The sequence below is a fragment of the Protopterus annectens genome, chromosome 1.part1, assembly GCF_019279795.1.
Source record: "Protopterus annectens isolate FY-2018-M chromosome 1.part1, PAN1.0, whole genome shotgun sequence".
Taxonomy (NCBI): Eukaryota; Metazoa; Chordata; order Ceratodontiformes; family Protopteridae; genus Protopterus; species Protopterus annectens.
In genome coordinates, this window is record NC_056726.1 from 950,452,762 (window position 1) to 950,469,803 (window position 17,042).

At 38.6% G+C, this 17,042-nt stretch overlaps 1 protein-coding gene across 1 annotated transcript in view; it reads right to left on the reverse strand.

Annotated features, from left to right (window-relative positions):
• Positions 1-17,042, reverse strand: part of LOC122808177 (oxidized low-density lipoprotein receptor 1-like) — a 261,451-nt gene that overhangs the window by 219,016 nt on the left and 25,393 nt on the right. Inside the window, exon 2 of the mRNA XM_044079147.1 lies at positions 16,153-16,257. Within this exon, the coding sequence (XP_043935082.1) occupies positions 16,153-16,207 (55 nt within the window). The 5' untranslated portion in view covers positions 16,208-16,257. The remainder of the gene's footprint in view (positions 1-16,152; positions 16,258-17,042) is intronic.

Genomic DNA, 17,042 nt, shown 5'->3' on the forward strand with positions numbered 1-17,042 from the left:
AACCCACCACTGTTCCTCTCTCCAACAATTAAAATGGCTAGAACTACCCAGTCATCTCATCTATACTCAACTATCCCTCGCACATAAGCTTATTCTCAACCCCTCCCTCTGTCCCTCCCTGTCTTCTGTATTTAAAATGCACATACCTGACAGAATATTAAGGTCTAACAACCAAAATCTATTAGAAGTGTATAAACCAATCCGTCCCCCTGGCAAAAATTTTCTATCACATGGTGGCCTAGCTCGACTCTGGAACTCTCTACCTCCATCTATCCGTATCACCTCTAACCATTTTATTTTCAAAAAATCTCTTCACTCACATCTTCTATCTCAGTGGGAATGCTCTTGCTCCCACCCCTCACAACTAATACTGGGTATTTCCTTTTCCTTTCCTTTCTCCTGCTTATACCCTTGATTTCACTCTAACATTTCTCCTAACTCTTATATTATTATTACTATAGTATCTGCAAGAATATACTACACTACACTATACCTCATAAGTGTAGGACTCTTAATATGTAATGACTTCTTATTTTTAATTGTAAAATTCTGTTTAATCTACTTCTCATATAAGTTTTAACTCTTGTTGAATTAATTGTAATTGTTTGTTTATTATCTGTATTGTCTACTCAAATTTTTTTACAATGTCTAAACATGTCTAAGAACCTATTGTAACCTAAAATGTCTGGAGCTTTTCTCCCCAAGACTCCATTGAAAACGGGTTCATCTTGGCCCAATGGACTATCCTGGTAAACCAACTGCAAATAAATAAATAAATAAAATAGATTGAGGAAAGGAGATATGGAAATTACTCTAACATTGCTGTTCTTCGTTTGTGATCGTGTAAAATAAGCTCTAGCTGATGTACTGATTACATTTTACAGTACTTGTTTTACACTTTGAGAAAGTGGTCCCCATAAGGGCCGGCACATTCAGTATGGAGTTTACTACATGATATGCAGCTTTCTGCATTGTACCTTGCACCATTGTACTTTGAAAGGTCCTGAGAAGCATCAGGAAATATGAAGCCTAATGCTAATGACAGTAACAATGACACCATCCAAAAAGTCCTTTAAGTTTGGTCTTGTCTTCATAAATACAGAAGACCAGTGAATCTGTATTTCAGTGCAAACTGATGGGAGGTTTGAAAATTTAGGTAAATATGTTGGCATCCCAATATATCACAACAACACTGTACCCATTATGCACAATATCTAAGGCAGGTACATTTATTCAAAAAAATTCAGTTTGTTCAGATGACTTCAAAGAAATGCAAGTCCAACATTTTGCAGCATCCAGTCCACTTCATTATTGCCTATGACTCTTTCTGGTAATACAGAAGGCTTGTTATGTAGCAGGCCAGAACTAAAGCACCAAAGGATAACAGTGGACACTGTAAATAACGACCTAGTGAAGGCACACAATTTTTATATGGTGAAAGCTGCCATCCACCCCATACAAAACAAACTATTCCCTTTGGTGAATTTTTTCGCTTGTATAAGCTATGTAATACTGAAGAGTATCTCAAACAAGAACTAGATAAAACTATAGACTTGTTTAAAAATAGGGGTTATGACGTGAAGACAATACATGATAGTTGGCATAAATTCATACACAGAGTTAAGGGACAGCAGAAAAGTAACCAGGATGGACAATACACTGGGGCTTGTGCATAAGAAATAGACAAATGAGAATATATTTTTTGTTACAACATACAGTTGCCTTAGTCCCAAAATAATAGATCAAGTTAGATATTTCTGGAAATATATGACATATTTAAGGGATGCTTCAGAGTGGTTGAACAAAGAACTAGCATTTTCCTACAGAAAAGGAAAAAGTATACAGAATGTTTTGGTAAGAGGTAAATTCAGTATTCCATCTCCCAATATACCATATACTTTGACAATATGTGGTACATTTGCTTGTGGCAAGTGCAAGGCTTGCAGGTATGTAATAAAAACTTTTCGTAGAATAAATAATGTTTCTTTTAGAACTTGTGGCCATTTTACTTGCAATACTGAAGGTGTTATATATGCCTTGAGATGTCCTTGCAACAAATTTTATATTGAAGAAACAAAAAGGTGTTTTAAAACTAGAATTTTAGAGTATGTGAGGGATATTGCTAATAAAAAAGCAGAGAGCTCTATAGCCGAACATTTTAGTTTGCTTCATGATGGGGAAAGTAAAGGGCTACAAGGCACTGTTTTGGAAAAAATACAAATATCTAGATTTGATGTTTCTTTTATCAAGAAACAGTTGCTTTTAAAAGAATCTACTTACATTTTAAAATTTGACACCCTGTCTCCAATGGGACTAAATGAAGACTGTAATTGGAGAGCACTTCTTTAATTGTATGATTGTTTAATTGATGTATTTGTATGTGTATCTATGGGGCAAGTTTTTTACTTTGTGTTATACTCCTTGAAGGCTTTGGCCGAGACGTCAGAGTTTCATTAAATTAGTTGGATATACTGATGGTTGTTTCTTTTTTGCTACAAGACAACTTTTTATTTTGTGCATCAGTTGGTTTACCATAGATAAAGACCACTAAAGCACCAAAGGATAACAGTGAGCACCATAGATAAAGACATCCTGCGGATTGAAGCCTCCAGGAGTCTAGAGCTGCTCGCAAGTACCGTGGCAAACATAAATACATCTATGCATATATAAATGCATGCAATCATAAATAAACAAATTCATCTTCTAAGAGATTCTGTTTCATGTGCTTGAGTTTCAGCAGACTGAAGCTTTAGCAACAAGAAAAAAAAGCTTTAATCTGATGAAGGATTAAAAAAAAAGCATTGCAAATTAAGGTACCCCCTGTGGATGTTTCACCCCCATCACACTCCATCTTACTTAAATATACTAACGTCATTGTCATTTATCTGAGTGAAAAATGACCACATACACACATCACAGGTCTATATTATAATATCGAAGTTTTAAAAGTTCGAATCACTAAAGCTCAAACTTTAATTATTGAACTTTTAAAACTTTGAATGTAAAAAAAACATTCCTACATGAGTAAAAGAAAAATAAATAGGTGTAAGCAGGGGGGGCACCCCCCACACCCCCCGCTCTTTAAATATACCAACTCGGAGATCACGCTACAGTTTAGGAAATGGAAATCTTCCGTTTCTGCACAGTAATGAGCTGAATTATGACCTTGGAGTTGGTATATTTAAGTAGTGGGGGGTGTGGGAGTGCAGCCCCCCACATAGGGGGTGCAGGGGGCCTTGCACCCTTGCTTACAGCTTTCTTTTTGTATTATTTTATTTAAAAAACTTTTTTTTTATTTTCGAAGTTTTAAAAGTTCGAGCTTTAGTGATTCAAACTTTTAAAACTTTGATATTATAATATAGACCCCACATCACATTCCTGTTGTCATACTAATAGGAAACTGCAATGGCAATGATTTTTAACAACAAACACCATTCAGCAAGTCAAAAGTCGGTGAGTCTAAAGCAATGAATTGAAACCTCATCCACTTAAGACTTCTCGACTAGTTGGATAATGCTTTTGAGGATGGCATGCAGAAAACCTACTAGACATGATTCCACATGTTATACCCAAGACTAACGTGATTGTAAACCCATCAAGATATTTAAAGGTACATAACACCAGAGGATATTAAATGCAGCAAAATGTTTTGATCTGGGACACTGTGATTTTCAGGACTTATGAAGGGGTTGTCACTTATCTGGATGATATAAATGAATGGTGCTGTTTGGACCCATCAACAAAGAAATCAAATACATGACATTGCCACCACCTACAGGCACAAATATTGAATAGTGAAATAAATGGACTTGTGACAGGATCTGTATCTGTGAACCTGTGAATGTCAGACTTTCCTGCACAAAGGTCCTGATTTAATTAGTGATTTGAAGATAGTAAATCAATCTTCTTGCAATACAACATAGAAGGTTAAGGCAATAAGATATTAATGAGGTTTATGCTACAGTACTGGGTTTGATTTTCCAACAAACATATATGGTATGTGAGAGCTGTACTTATATAATGTCACTGGAATTAAGGCTCTCCAATACAAGCACCGATAACACCAACTACGTTGTCACTAACACACACACACTGCACTTGCCTCATATCACCAAACACATAGACCCACATATGATGGGTCTCTTAAAAGTAATCTCCCAAAACCACAAAGACCTCCTATTCACTGCAATCTAAAAACGTGTCCTCAGAAACCTCTACGGCACTCAGCAGAAACACCAAACATGGCACATACTGCCACACCCCATGTTGTGTCAACTTCTAAGCCCATAAGGCATACCATCACGCAACTCAGCATTTTGGTTATGGGAAACTCCATTGCGAGACAAACAGATGACCTTCTCACCTGGCTAAGTAAGGAAACAGTCATGATCAGCTGTCTATTAGGGGGGGCCCAGGATCCTCCAAATCATACTTGCAGTCAGGGCATTGGATCACAAGTACCGGTATGAGTCTGTTATAGTCCATGTGGGTGCAAATGACACAAAAAATACCTCCCTGGTCTATATGAAGAATAAAATAGTAAATCTCTTGAATTATGTGCTCCAGACCAATTTGAGCCTAGCAGTGAGCAGCATTATACCTTCTCCAAGGGTAAGGCCACAATATAAACAAAAAGATTGGCTAAGCTTCTGGTGTCATTCAAAGGGGATCCAGTATCTGTCTGCCTGGGACGACATGATCGACAGACCATGATGCTTTGCCAGAGATGGTTTGCACCTGTCGCCCCTGGGATTCAGGTTACTGGATAAGGCTCTTGCCACCCCTATAGTGCCTTTTTTAGGCAAAGTTCAAAGGACAAAACCACCACCATAACACGTACAAGCATGCAAAATCTGAAGGTAATGTTACTCAATGCTAGAAGTCTAAACCTTAAAATGCACTCTCTCAAGGCACTCCTAAAAATGGAGAACATCGATATCTGTGCAGTAACTGACACCTGGTTCAAGGCTTTAGAGAGCACCCCTGCAATACCAGGATACAACTCTTACCACACTTTTCGGCCACCAAACCAGGACCGAAACAGTAAAGGTGGAGGAGTGTCCATATTCACCAAGGATATTCACACCACGAGGCTAGTTGCCCAACATAATGCATCTGAAATTCTCCAGGTGCAACTAACGTTAGGTAAGACTGAAATCCAAATTTTAGCTTGGTACAGATCCCCCACCATGCCCCATGATTCTCACCACACCTTTTTAAACATACTGGAAAATATTAAGATACAACCAAACACCCTAATACTGGGTGATTTCAACTACCCTGCCATTAACTGGGAAAACTACTCGTGTACCAACACCTTTGCTCAATGGTTCTTGGAATTCATAAATTCCAATGCCCTGGATCAACTAATCCATAGTTTCACCAGGGGCTCCAATATCCTAGACCTGGTCATTACCACCATGGAAAATCAATGTTCTACACCTATGATCACCCCCTCGTTGGTCAGGTCTGACCATAAGCTAATCATCCTTAACATCCACATCCAACCCCCCCCCCACCCCCAGTAAGGAAACCTTCAAAAAAACTTCTCCAAAGCCAACTTCATGCTACTCAAGTCAGAAGTGACAAACTTCACGACACCCATGCAGATGGGAACTGAAAGTTCGACTGCTTAATCCTACACTAAGGCACTGTATGAGCACATCCAGTCATGCATGAATCGTGCCATCCCAAATAGAGCCAAGATGCTCTCCTCCAAAAAAAGGAAGCCCATCTGGTAGTCCCCTGCCATAAACAAACTTTACAACAAAAGGAAGAAACTGTTGCAGAAAAGAGGAAAATCCCAGGATGCAAAAAACTCCCTTACCAGCCTCAGTAAGAAGCTGAGATCCCTCATAAAATCCTCCAAAGCTAGTTATGAAAATAAAATTGCCAAAGATTCCAAAGACAACCACAAGGCATTCTATAACTATATCAAGAATCTAAATGGCAATGCTCAGATTTGCTCTGAGCTACAACAGAATTGCATTAAATATACTGATCCCAAGGATATTGCCAATATCCTGGCAGATCGATTCAGTGCCAACTTCACCCCCCTCTCACCCCCTAAACGGCCCATCTCAATACCGGAAGATCACCAAATTCCGGTAATAACAGCCACACAGGTAAAAAACGCACTCTCCAAAGCTAAGAATACAGCATCCATGGGACCAGATGACATCCCGCACTATATACTACATGAACTACAAAATGAACTGGCACCTCACCTAAGTGTTGTGTTTAATCATAGCCTCACCTCAGGCTTCGTGCCCACTGAGTGGTGCACAGCTACATTTATCCCACTCCACAAGGGGGGATCCACCTTGGATCCTGGGAACTATCGCCCCATCAGTCTGATGAGCCTGATCTGCAAGGCCACGGAACGTATTATCATGGAACTTATAAACAAAGACATTGGCAACCTTCAAACACTGGACCCCACCCAGTTTGGGTTTATGAAGGGCTGATCTTGTCTCCTGAACCTGATTGACTTCTTTGAATCAGTCTCCAGAGCCGTGGACGAGGGTAAGGCACACAGCCTATCTAGACCTTGCCAAGGCCTTTGACACCATCCCCCACTCTGGAATCACAGATAAACTTACTAAGCCGGGCATTAATCCCTACATCACTCAATAGGTTGCCATCTGGCTTACTGACAGAACCCATACTGTAAAAGTAGCCGACTCCAAATCTAGCTCCAGACAAGTGACAAGTGGAGTACCTCAGGGTTCAGTCCTGGGACCGCTCTTGTTTGGCATCTACTTCTCTGACGTACAGGCCAACACTAGGGGACTCTGGCTAACAAAGTTTGCAGATGACTGCAAACTGGGAGCCATTATTGAATCCCCAAATTATGTGGATACTGTACAAAAGGGCCTTACAGAAACAGATGCTTGGTGCCAGAGTCATGGGCTCAAGCTCAATGCCAAGAAAAGTATAGTTATCCCCTTTGGGGAAAAAACATGTAGCCATGAATTACCACATAGGTAGCAGTACACTAAACACCGAAAGTGTGATAAGAGACTTAGGGACAATGGTGAACAGTGGTCTCACCTTCGATAACCACATCACCACAACAGTCAGGAAATCCTTCTATGTGGCACTCCTCATCACTAAGGGCTTTTCATCCAGAAAAAAGGAGGTCATTGTCCCACTGTACTCATCCCTCATTAGACCCTTTATAGTATACAACGTCCCATTTGGTATGTACCTCTCAAGACATCTGCAACAACTGGAAAGGCCGCAGAAATACCTCACTAAAAGAATCACAGGCCTAAAGCAGATGGCCTATGCTGACCGTCTTAAAAAACTCCAGCTATACTCTGTCACATATCATCTACTCAGAGGCAATCTCTGCTTAACATACAAGGCCATGTCAAACCCAGAGCTGTTGGACATGCTACACTTAAAGAAATCCCAATCCTTCGGAGCCACACACTCCAGGGATCTAAACGTTGTCATCACTATAAATAAAACATGCTGGAGGGATAGGTTCCTGACCTAGAGACTCCCCAGACTCTGGAATAGATTGCCTATACATGTCAAGCAGAGCGCCTCTTTGGCCGTCTTCAAAAGGAACCTTGATGATTGGATGGGAGAAAGGAAATTCACCCCGGGGGTCATGTCAGTCACCCTGCTAGACAGGGTTCCAGGGAAGTAAATAATGTGGGAAGAAATAGCCAGGGAATTGTTATGGATAGGCTTGTATAGGCCCTAGGGCCGATAGATAGCCTAGTACTAACCTATGAACCTATGATTTAATTTAATAATTGGCTTAGTTTTTATTGTCACACCATAGGGATATAATATTTGTCAGCATGGGAGGATATGGCAAAAGACCATTCTGTTGAAAAAGCACTGACCAACCAAACGAACAAAATGCTATAAAGGCAGTGGTTCCAGGAGGCAAAAGACAAGCAGAAAGTCAAATCACCCTTTTTATTTTGTAAGCGCTTTCGGCAAAGGACACTTCCCTCGCCTTCATCTAACATAAAACAAATTAAAAACTTTAATTACCATGTTAAATACTTGAATCAGTGATGACATCATAACAATATTCCTACACTTAAAGATATATTGAATGTTATTATTATATGAATAAAACGATACCTAAAACTATGAACAATTCATGTCTAAAAAAACATTCTGTTTTAAAATTCGCAATATTAAAATTGGATATATATATATATATTTTTTTTATATATATATATATATATACATATATATATATATATATATATATATGTGTGTGTATGTATTGTGTTTAACTGGGGCCCCAGACCAAGCAGGAATTTAAATACATTTCCAATGCATGAATAAAATATATTTACATTAGTGCAAGAGTGAATTTTGTGAGGAAATATATATAAAGTAAGTGGAAAATAAAATGTAAATAATACACATAATCCAAATACATCAAAATACTACACCAAACTCATGTTTATAACATGAATTGATTTAAATAATACATATGATGCATATAAAACTTATCTAGAAAACAACCTTATATACTTGTTATATCAATTAAATAAATGAATAAAGTGCTTATTCATCTAAAATCATATGGAAGTTGATAGTATTATAAAAACTCCATTTGTGCATAATAGTGGATAGCACAACTAAATCTTCCCTGAATAAATGCATGGACACAATTGTGTATATATATTAATTAATATATGGATTCATGAACATATTCAAAATGATTCATATAGAAAAATGTTTATGTAAATATATGATTACTTTTTCATTTATTTTATTTTATTTTATTTTATTACCTAGCCAAAGCCAACAGTTTCAGAAAAACATTTGATGGACAATATTTCATTTAGTCCCGGAGGCGAATACGCTGCTGTGCGTATCTGCCAAATAGCTTCTTGTTCTTCTAATCTTAATTGCCATGGTCCTCCTCTAACCTGCGGCTGAACCTGATGGATGACTACAAAATAGAAACAATGCTCAGCATTATTATATATATGTTTTGCAAGGGCATTGTTCAAATCTTTTTTATTGATGGCATAAATATGCTCATAAATTCGTTTTCTAATGGGTCTATCAGTTTTCCCTATGTAGAAAGCTGGACACCTTCCACATAGTGCTGCATAGACCACCCCACTAGAATTACAATTAAATGAGCCTTGGATAGTATACTTTTTACCAGCCATTTCTAAAGAGGAACTGACTAAGACATGTTTACAAAAATGACATGCCCCACATTTTCTCATGCCTAATCCTTTCTTACTGATCTTAGTTCTTTCAAGTAATTGCTTTAGGTTCGAGCCACGCCTATATGTAATCTTTGGTCAGTCTATGCTGCTGTCTGTGCAGATTTGTTCACAGAGACCCTGTACAATCATGTCAATAGGTGCATAGAGGCAGCTGTGCAAACCAGGAATAAACACAAAACAAACACAAGAAACAAACCACCCTTGTGGAGTTACGAAATAAATAAGTTGTACAACAAAAGGAAAAAAAATCATGGCGAAAAGAAGTAAGTACAATGCCCAGCAGGAGTAAAAAAATCTCTCATCAATCTAAATAAATATCTTAAAAGACAAATCAATTCTTCCAAAGTCAAATCTGAGGTAAAAATAAGCTTCCAAGTCCAAGTACAGCCATAAGGCTTTCTTTAGCTATGTCTGCATCCTCAAAGACAGTACACAACAATGTACATAACTAATCATAAATAGAGTTACCTCCACTGAGGTGAAATATATAGTAATCCATAGGTCAACACATTCAGCTCCAATTTTACCCCTCTCTCTCCCCTAGCCACCACTCTGGAAATACCATTAAACACAACCCCCACTAACTACCACTAGACAATAGGTCCTCGATGTGCTCTCCAAGGCCAAGAATATCACATCAGTGGATGCCAATAATATCCCAAGATACCTCCTAAATAGCATGAATATGACCAATCAGGACTAGTAGAATCATTACTTAACCACAGCTTCACACCATGAAAATGGAGAACTGCAATGGTAATCCCACTGCACAAGAGCAGGCCATCCATGGAGGGTCTATATTAGATGAATGAATGCTTAAAATGTTGAGTATGACATGCTCGACAGCTTTTAACTGAAAGATCATTTAAGCGAAACCCCATAATGTCAAAACAAAGAGTTTTGAAAAATTATAGTCGGACAGCCATCAGGAAGCCAACAGTTGACTGCTAAAATGTACTTTACACCATTAAAACCTCCCCAAAAGAAAAAAAAAAATCAACAAACAAAATAAAGGTGGGGGCTTCACCCCCACACCCCCCCCCATAGCTATATATATATATACCCTTTAGAATAATTGTAAGGTCCCTAAATTTGTTAGATATGTTTGGGATACATGGCTAGTATTAAAAAGACCCTTGTAGTTGTTAGCCTACTAGACACCTACGAATATATGATTTTCCTAGTCTTCACTTGAATACTGCACGACTCTTAGCAATTAAATTAACCAGAGAGTATTCACTGGTCTTTCCTAACAGGTAATTGTGCCTAATGGATATGGTCAATTAAAATGAATAAAAAAGAATGAGCATTATTTTCTTTTGTTTTACATTTCAAGCAGTTTTATTGTAATATCCTTCTTTTTGTTGGCTTTTTTGACCCCTTACTTCTACCTCCGACCCTGAAAGCTGTTCCTTTTAAATAGCCCTTTCATTCCTTACTATGAAGTAATGAGAGCCTTTTAATAACCCCTAACATTTTTGTAACTCTAACAGTGTATATGCAGGGGGAGATCATACTTCTACTGGAAGACATCATTATTAGTGCAACCATTTTGAGCTTGTAGCTTCTTCTAAAGACAAGAACCAAGGAAGGGGACATCATAAAGCGCATTTTAATGCCTTTCTCACTACTTCTGATTGAGTGAGGATGGCAGTTATGCTTTCATTGTGAGAACAGCTGAATATGTATTAAATTTGTTTTAGATAGGGTGATGCAGTATTTGAAACATAATTGTCATTCATGACATGGAAGAGTATAATTACATTAACACATAATACGCGTTACTTTAATTACATGGAACATTGCGGTACAAACTCATGCACATCAAACACCAGCATTCCTTTTAGTGAGGAAATGAAAGAAATATTTTATCTGTCAGGCATCATAGCCCTCATCAATAATCTAGCTATATACATATATATAGCTATATACAGTGCTGGCAGACAAGGGTACATTAAGTAATATCTAAAGCAGCAAAAATGCATGGCTAGATTCATAGCTTCTACTACAGAAAATAGAACCAGAATGAAGAAGATATGTAAACAAGGAGACAGCTAACAGGCAGTTGTGTCATGCATAAAATAAAGGCGACAGTGGGAAGGCTGTAAGAAAAAAGGCCATACCATACCATGCTTCCACATATAATGCAAAGAAATGTTTTCAGCACATAGTAAGTTCATACCATACCATGCTTCCACATATAATGCAAAGAAATGGATTCAGCACATAGTAAGTTCATACCATATCATACTTTCACATGTAATGTAAAGAAAGGCAGTCAATATATATTTTAATATAAAATTATTGACCATATAAGATGCTGAGGAGAAAAAGTATGTCAAAGATATGTGGCTGGAAAACACAGATTATGTTAAAACAGGATGCATTAGATGTGTGGTATTAATTTATTTATTTAACATTTGTTTGCCATGAAAGTCTGAATAGGACAAAGCCAATTTTCAGAGAAGGCCTGGTGAGAAATGCTCCAGATGCATGTCGTTGGAATTTGGGAGGAAACCCATGTGAATGCAGGGAGGACATGCAGACTTCACACAGATGGCACCCCAGCTGGGAATCAAACCTGAGAACCTCTTGCTGTGAGGCAACAATGCTAACTGCTGTACCACTGTGCCACCCATATAATAATAACAGCTCTTGAAAATTTTAGAACAGGAACTACTTAGGGATTTTAGTTCCAACAAATATCCAGGAATCTGAGTGGTTGAAAAATATTTTCTTTTATTATAAAACAGAACATTACCTATCATCAGAAATACTTTGCAGCATAAATTGTTTCAGTCAGTGTAAGTTATACAGCTGGAGAAAAAAAATCATTCCACATTTGTCACACAAATTGAACTTGCTTCAATTCAATAGACTAAAACAGTAAAACGCTTTTACAGATGATCTAGTACTCTTTTAGGAATAACCCCACAAAACATATGTTTAATAATGCTGCTCAAATTCCCCCAAAATTAATAAAAAGCATAAGCTGTATTACATAGAAAACTGTGTGAAGTGACACAGGCCAATGAGACTATGCCCCTCTTTCAATCATTGAGACTACTGCATATTCAATGGAATCTTGTGCTGTATTTGTAAATAAATTTATTAATGTCTTTTTGTTATAATATGCACCCACATATGCTTCCTATCAGTCCCTTTATTATTTGCTTATACACTTATTCATTCCTTTTTCATTGTTGTAAATATCTTCCATAAATGTTTCCTAATTTTTTGTCTATTTTCTTGTTTGAAATGTTTAGAGCTTTTCACCCCAGGCCTCCACTGAAAATGGGCTTTTGCTCAGTCAGACTATCCTTGTAAGCAAATGCAATAAGTAAATAAATTATTAATTCCACCTTTCGGGTGTAGTGTTTTTTTGTTGTGTTGTGGCTGAAAAGGGTCCACTTACCCAGTGAACAAATAGTAAATAAATAAATATATGCTAATATGTGCAACAGTGGGTGATTTAAAAAGTTCAGCATAGCGCAGCATTTAGTAAAAATATCAATATTATAAAATCTCTATTTTCGTTCAAGGCATTCTATATTTTAACTGAATGTATTCTATAATAAGAATACTTCACACCAGTCTGTCAAAGCAGTGTTGCATTTACCCATTTGGTGATATTTGCCCCCTTGTATTTCACAATGAAAGCAGAACATGCCATCTGGTTGCAAATCAAATAGCAATCAGGCAAGATTTATTTGTTATTTAATATGTGATTAATAAACATGCTATGGTTAATTAACCCACATTAAGGGTTTGGTCCATTGGATGACTATATCATTGGATTATAGGAGATTACTAGGCTATCGACCCAGAGGTCATTTTAAGCTTAGCCATTTCATCCCAATGTAATACCATAGAAATGCTAGTTAATACCCAAGATTGCATTTAGTCATGATTGCCCATGTCCAAGAGGGTTGTGGGCACTATCCCCGGTAAGAATTTACGGTGCACCATCCACTTGTCCAGATTCCTCTTGAACAATGTCAAAGAGGTGCTCTGTTACACATGAATTGGTAGACTGTTCCAAAGATGCGTCAAGTCACTGCGCGATACATCTGTCTCTCTAGCATATCCTATTTAAGTCACAGGCCATATTTATGTCCCTGGAATGGGTAGTCCTAGTCCCATTTGATTTATTGACATAGGTTCATAGGTAGTTACTAGGCTATCGGCCCTGTGGCCTATATAAGCCTAGCCAAAAATGTTTCCTGGCTTTCGTCACCCAAGAAAATTATTTTCCTGTGCCCCTGTCAAGCAGTGCCACAGAAGTGATCACCGGGGTGAGTTTTCTATTTCCCATCCAGTCATCAAGATTTTTCTTAAAGAGGGCCAATGAGGAGTTTTGCTTGACATGAATGGTTAGTTTGTTCCAGAGTATGAGAAGCCTCTGCGACAGTAATCTATCCCTCCAGCATCTTCTATTTATTGTGGTGACAAGGTTGAGTCCCTGGAACATGTGGTTCAGAGAGATTGGGATTTCTTTAAGTGTAGCATGTCCAACAGCTCTGGGTTTGACATAGCTTTGTATGTTAGGCAGAGATCACCTCTGAATAGGCGATATGCGACGGAGTAGAGCTGGAGTTTTTTGAGATGGTCTGCATATAGCATCTGTTTGAGGCTGATAATTCTCTTAGTGAGGTATTTTTGTGGCCTTTCCAATTGTTGTAGGTGTCTTGTGAGATACATGCCAAATGGGGCATTGTACTCTATAATGGGTCTGATGAGGGATGAGTAGAGAGGAGCAATGACCTCCTTTTTTCTTGAGGAGAACCCTTTTATGATGAGGTGTGCCACGTAGAAGGATTTCCTGACTACTGTGGCGATGTGGTTATCAAAGGAGAGACTACTGTCCACCTGTGTCCCAAAGGTCTCTTATCACACTTTCAGTGTTTAGTGAGCTACCGCCTATGTGGTAGTTCATGGGTACCAAGTTTTCCCAAAGGGGATGACAATGCACTTCTTGACATTGAGCTTGAGGCCATGACTTTCACACTTAGCATCTGTTTTTGTGAGGCCCTTTTGTAGAATGTCTACATCATTTGGTGATTCTATTATGGCTCCCAGTTTGCAGTCATCTGCGAACTTTGTTAGCCAAAGACCTTCTGTGTTGGCCTGCACTTCAGAGAAGTAGATGCTGAACAGGAGAGGACCGAGGACTTAACCCTGTGGTACTCCACTCGTCACTGGTCTGAAGTCAGACTTGGAGTTGGCTACTTTTACTGTGTGGCTTCTGTCAGTGAGCCAGCTGGCCACCCATCTTGTGACATAGGGATTTTTGCCCAGTTTAGTGAGTTTATGTATAATTCCAGAGTGGGGGATGGTATTGAAAGGCTTGGCAAGGTCAAGATAGGCTGTATGAACCACCTTACCCTTGTCTATGGCTCTAGTGACTGCTTCAGAGAAGTCAATCAGGTTTAATCGACATGATCTACCTTTTACAAATCCAAACTGAGTGGGATCGAGGGTTTGGAGGTTACCTATGTCTTTGTTTATAAGCTCCAAGATGATACATTCCATGGCCTTGCAGACCAAGTTCATCAAGCTAATGGGGTGGTAGTTTCTGGGGTCCGTGTTGGCACCACCTTTGTCGAGTGGGATAACCATCGCTGTGCACCATTCAGTAGGCACATAGCCTGAGATGAGGCTATGATTGAACATAGTACTTAGGTGGGGTGCCAGTTAGTTCTGTAGTTCATGCAGTATGCAGCCTGGAATGTTGTCTTGTCCCATAGATGCTGTGTTCTTGGTTTTGGAGAGTGCGGTCTTTACTTGTTGATCTGTGATTACAGGGGCTTTGCAGCACGTTCATTAGGTTTGGGTCCTGGATTACTCTGGAGGCCAGGCATAAGTCTCCCCTAAGAAGTCTATATGATATGGAGTATAGTGACAGGGACTTTAGTCAGTCAGTGTAAGGCACATGCTGTAGCCCTCTGATCTTCTTTGACAGAATCAAAATTTGTAAATTCTCTCATACAATCAAAATTCTTTGACTGTATAATTTAGTCACTTAAGGAAGTAAGCCATCTGCTTTTTCAGATTATTGGAGCTTTTATCTATAACCTTTCATGCAAACACATACTTGCTACATTATTGAACATAATTCTGAAATTATGTTATATAATTTCAAAAATTTCCTATAGTAAAGTAGGTTTTAGCAAAGTTTTATTCAGTTCCTACAACCAGCAAATGGAAAAAAGCTGTATCAGGCAATACTTCCAAGACTTTGCTGTTAGGATTGTTAAATCATAAAAATAATGCTGGCATTCCATGCCACATTTACACCATATTATGTCAATTAAGTTACACTCGATGTATGCTGTCACATATACAACTAAGAGCTACTCCCAGAACAATTTATACCATGAAGTTGTTTTATCTATACAGTTGGTCTGTGTATAACTTTTACAATATATTGTTTTAATGATATCATTTCTTGGCTGTAAATTGGGTGGCCACGGTGGTGCAGCGGTTAGTGTTGCTGCCGCACAGCAAGAGGTTCTCCAGTTCGATTCTCGGCTGGGGTGCTTTCTATGCAGAGTCTGCATCTCCTCCCTGTGGTCATGTGGGTTTCCTCTGGGTGCTCCGGTTTCCTCCCACATCCCAAAGACATGCTGTAGGTTGACTGGACACTCTAAATTGGCCCTAGGTGTGCATGTGTGTGCCTTCTGTGGAAGGTTGGGCACTGGGCTGGCAACTCGACACCATAAAACTTCACTGCCAATCATGAGCGGACAAGGTGATCTGCTGTGGTGACCCCTAACCGGGAAAAGTTGAAAGAAGAAGATTTCTTGGCTGTAAGTTTTTTCAAAATATGACACATGTCTGGCTCAATAAGCTGAAATAATTTCTTATGGTTTATTCTGTACTGAATATATGGCATCATAAATACAATTTCATTAATATGAATACTTACACAAACAACCAAATGTTACTGCTGTGATCAGCAAACCAAGGGAGATTGCACCCATGAAGATTACAGTGTAGTTGTTATGTTGCTTGTCATCTGTACTCACTTGTTCTGAAAAATAAACAAAAATAGTGATTTCAGGTGCTTGTAATTGCCTGTAGATGGCATAAAGATATAACTTCTGATTTTAACTTAATATGCATTATTAAAACATAAGACAAATCATCAAGCATGCACAAAATTATCGCCAAACTAGAATATAATTTATTTGGATTAATGTTGTCTGAAGGACATCTTTGGATTTTGTTTTTGCCCTGACATTTAGCTGATAAGAAATCATTGGAATCTTTGTACACATTGCAAACATAAATTTAATTCATTAGTAATGCTGATGTTTCTAGAGCTGAGATTTTAAGATCACATATCTTGCTTATTTTGCCATGCACTAGCCAACAACAACAAAAACAGGATAACTCAGATGATCAGCATCACCTGCATCTGGTTAGTTCCTCCTCATTAGGAGCTTTGTGTTCATAAACGTACATCTTAAAAATGTGAACTGTTTTGCAGAGATAGGATTCTTCTTCCGGATTTTCATGGTTAGGGGTCGCTACAGCAGATCACCTGTCTACTCTTTATTGGCAGTGGAGCTTTTTACAGTGTCGAGTTGCCAGCCTGGCGCCCAACCTTCCACAGAAGGCACACACACACTCACACCTAGGGCCAATTTAGAGTGTCCAATTAACCTACAGTATGTCTTTGGGATGTGGGAGGAAACCGGAGCACCCGGAGGAAACCCATGCGACCACAGGGAGGACATGCAGACTCCACACAGAAGGCGCCCCAGCCAAGTATCGAACCAGATAACCTATTGCTGTGAGGTGGCAATGCTAACC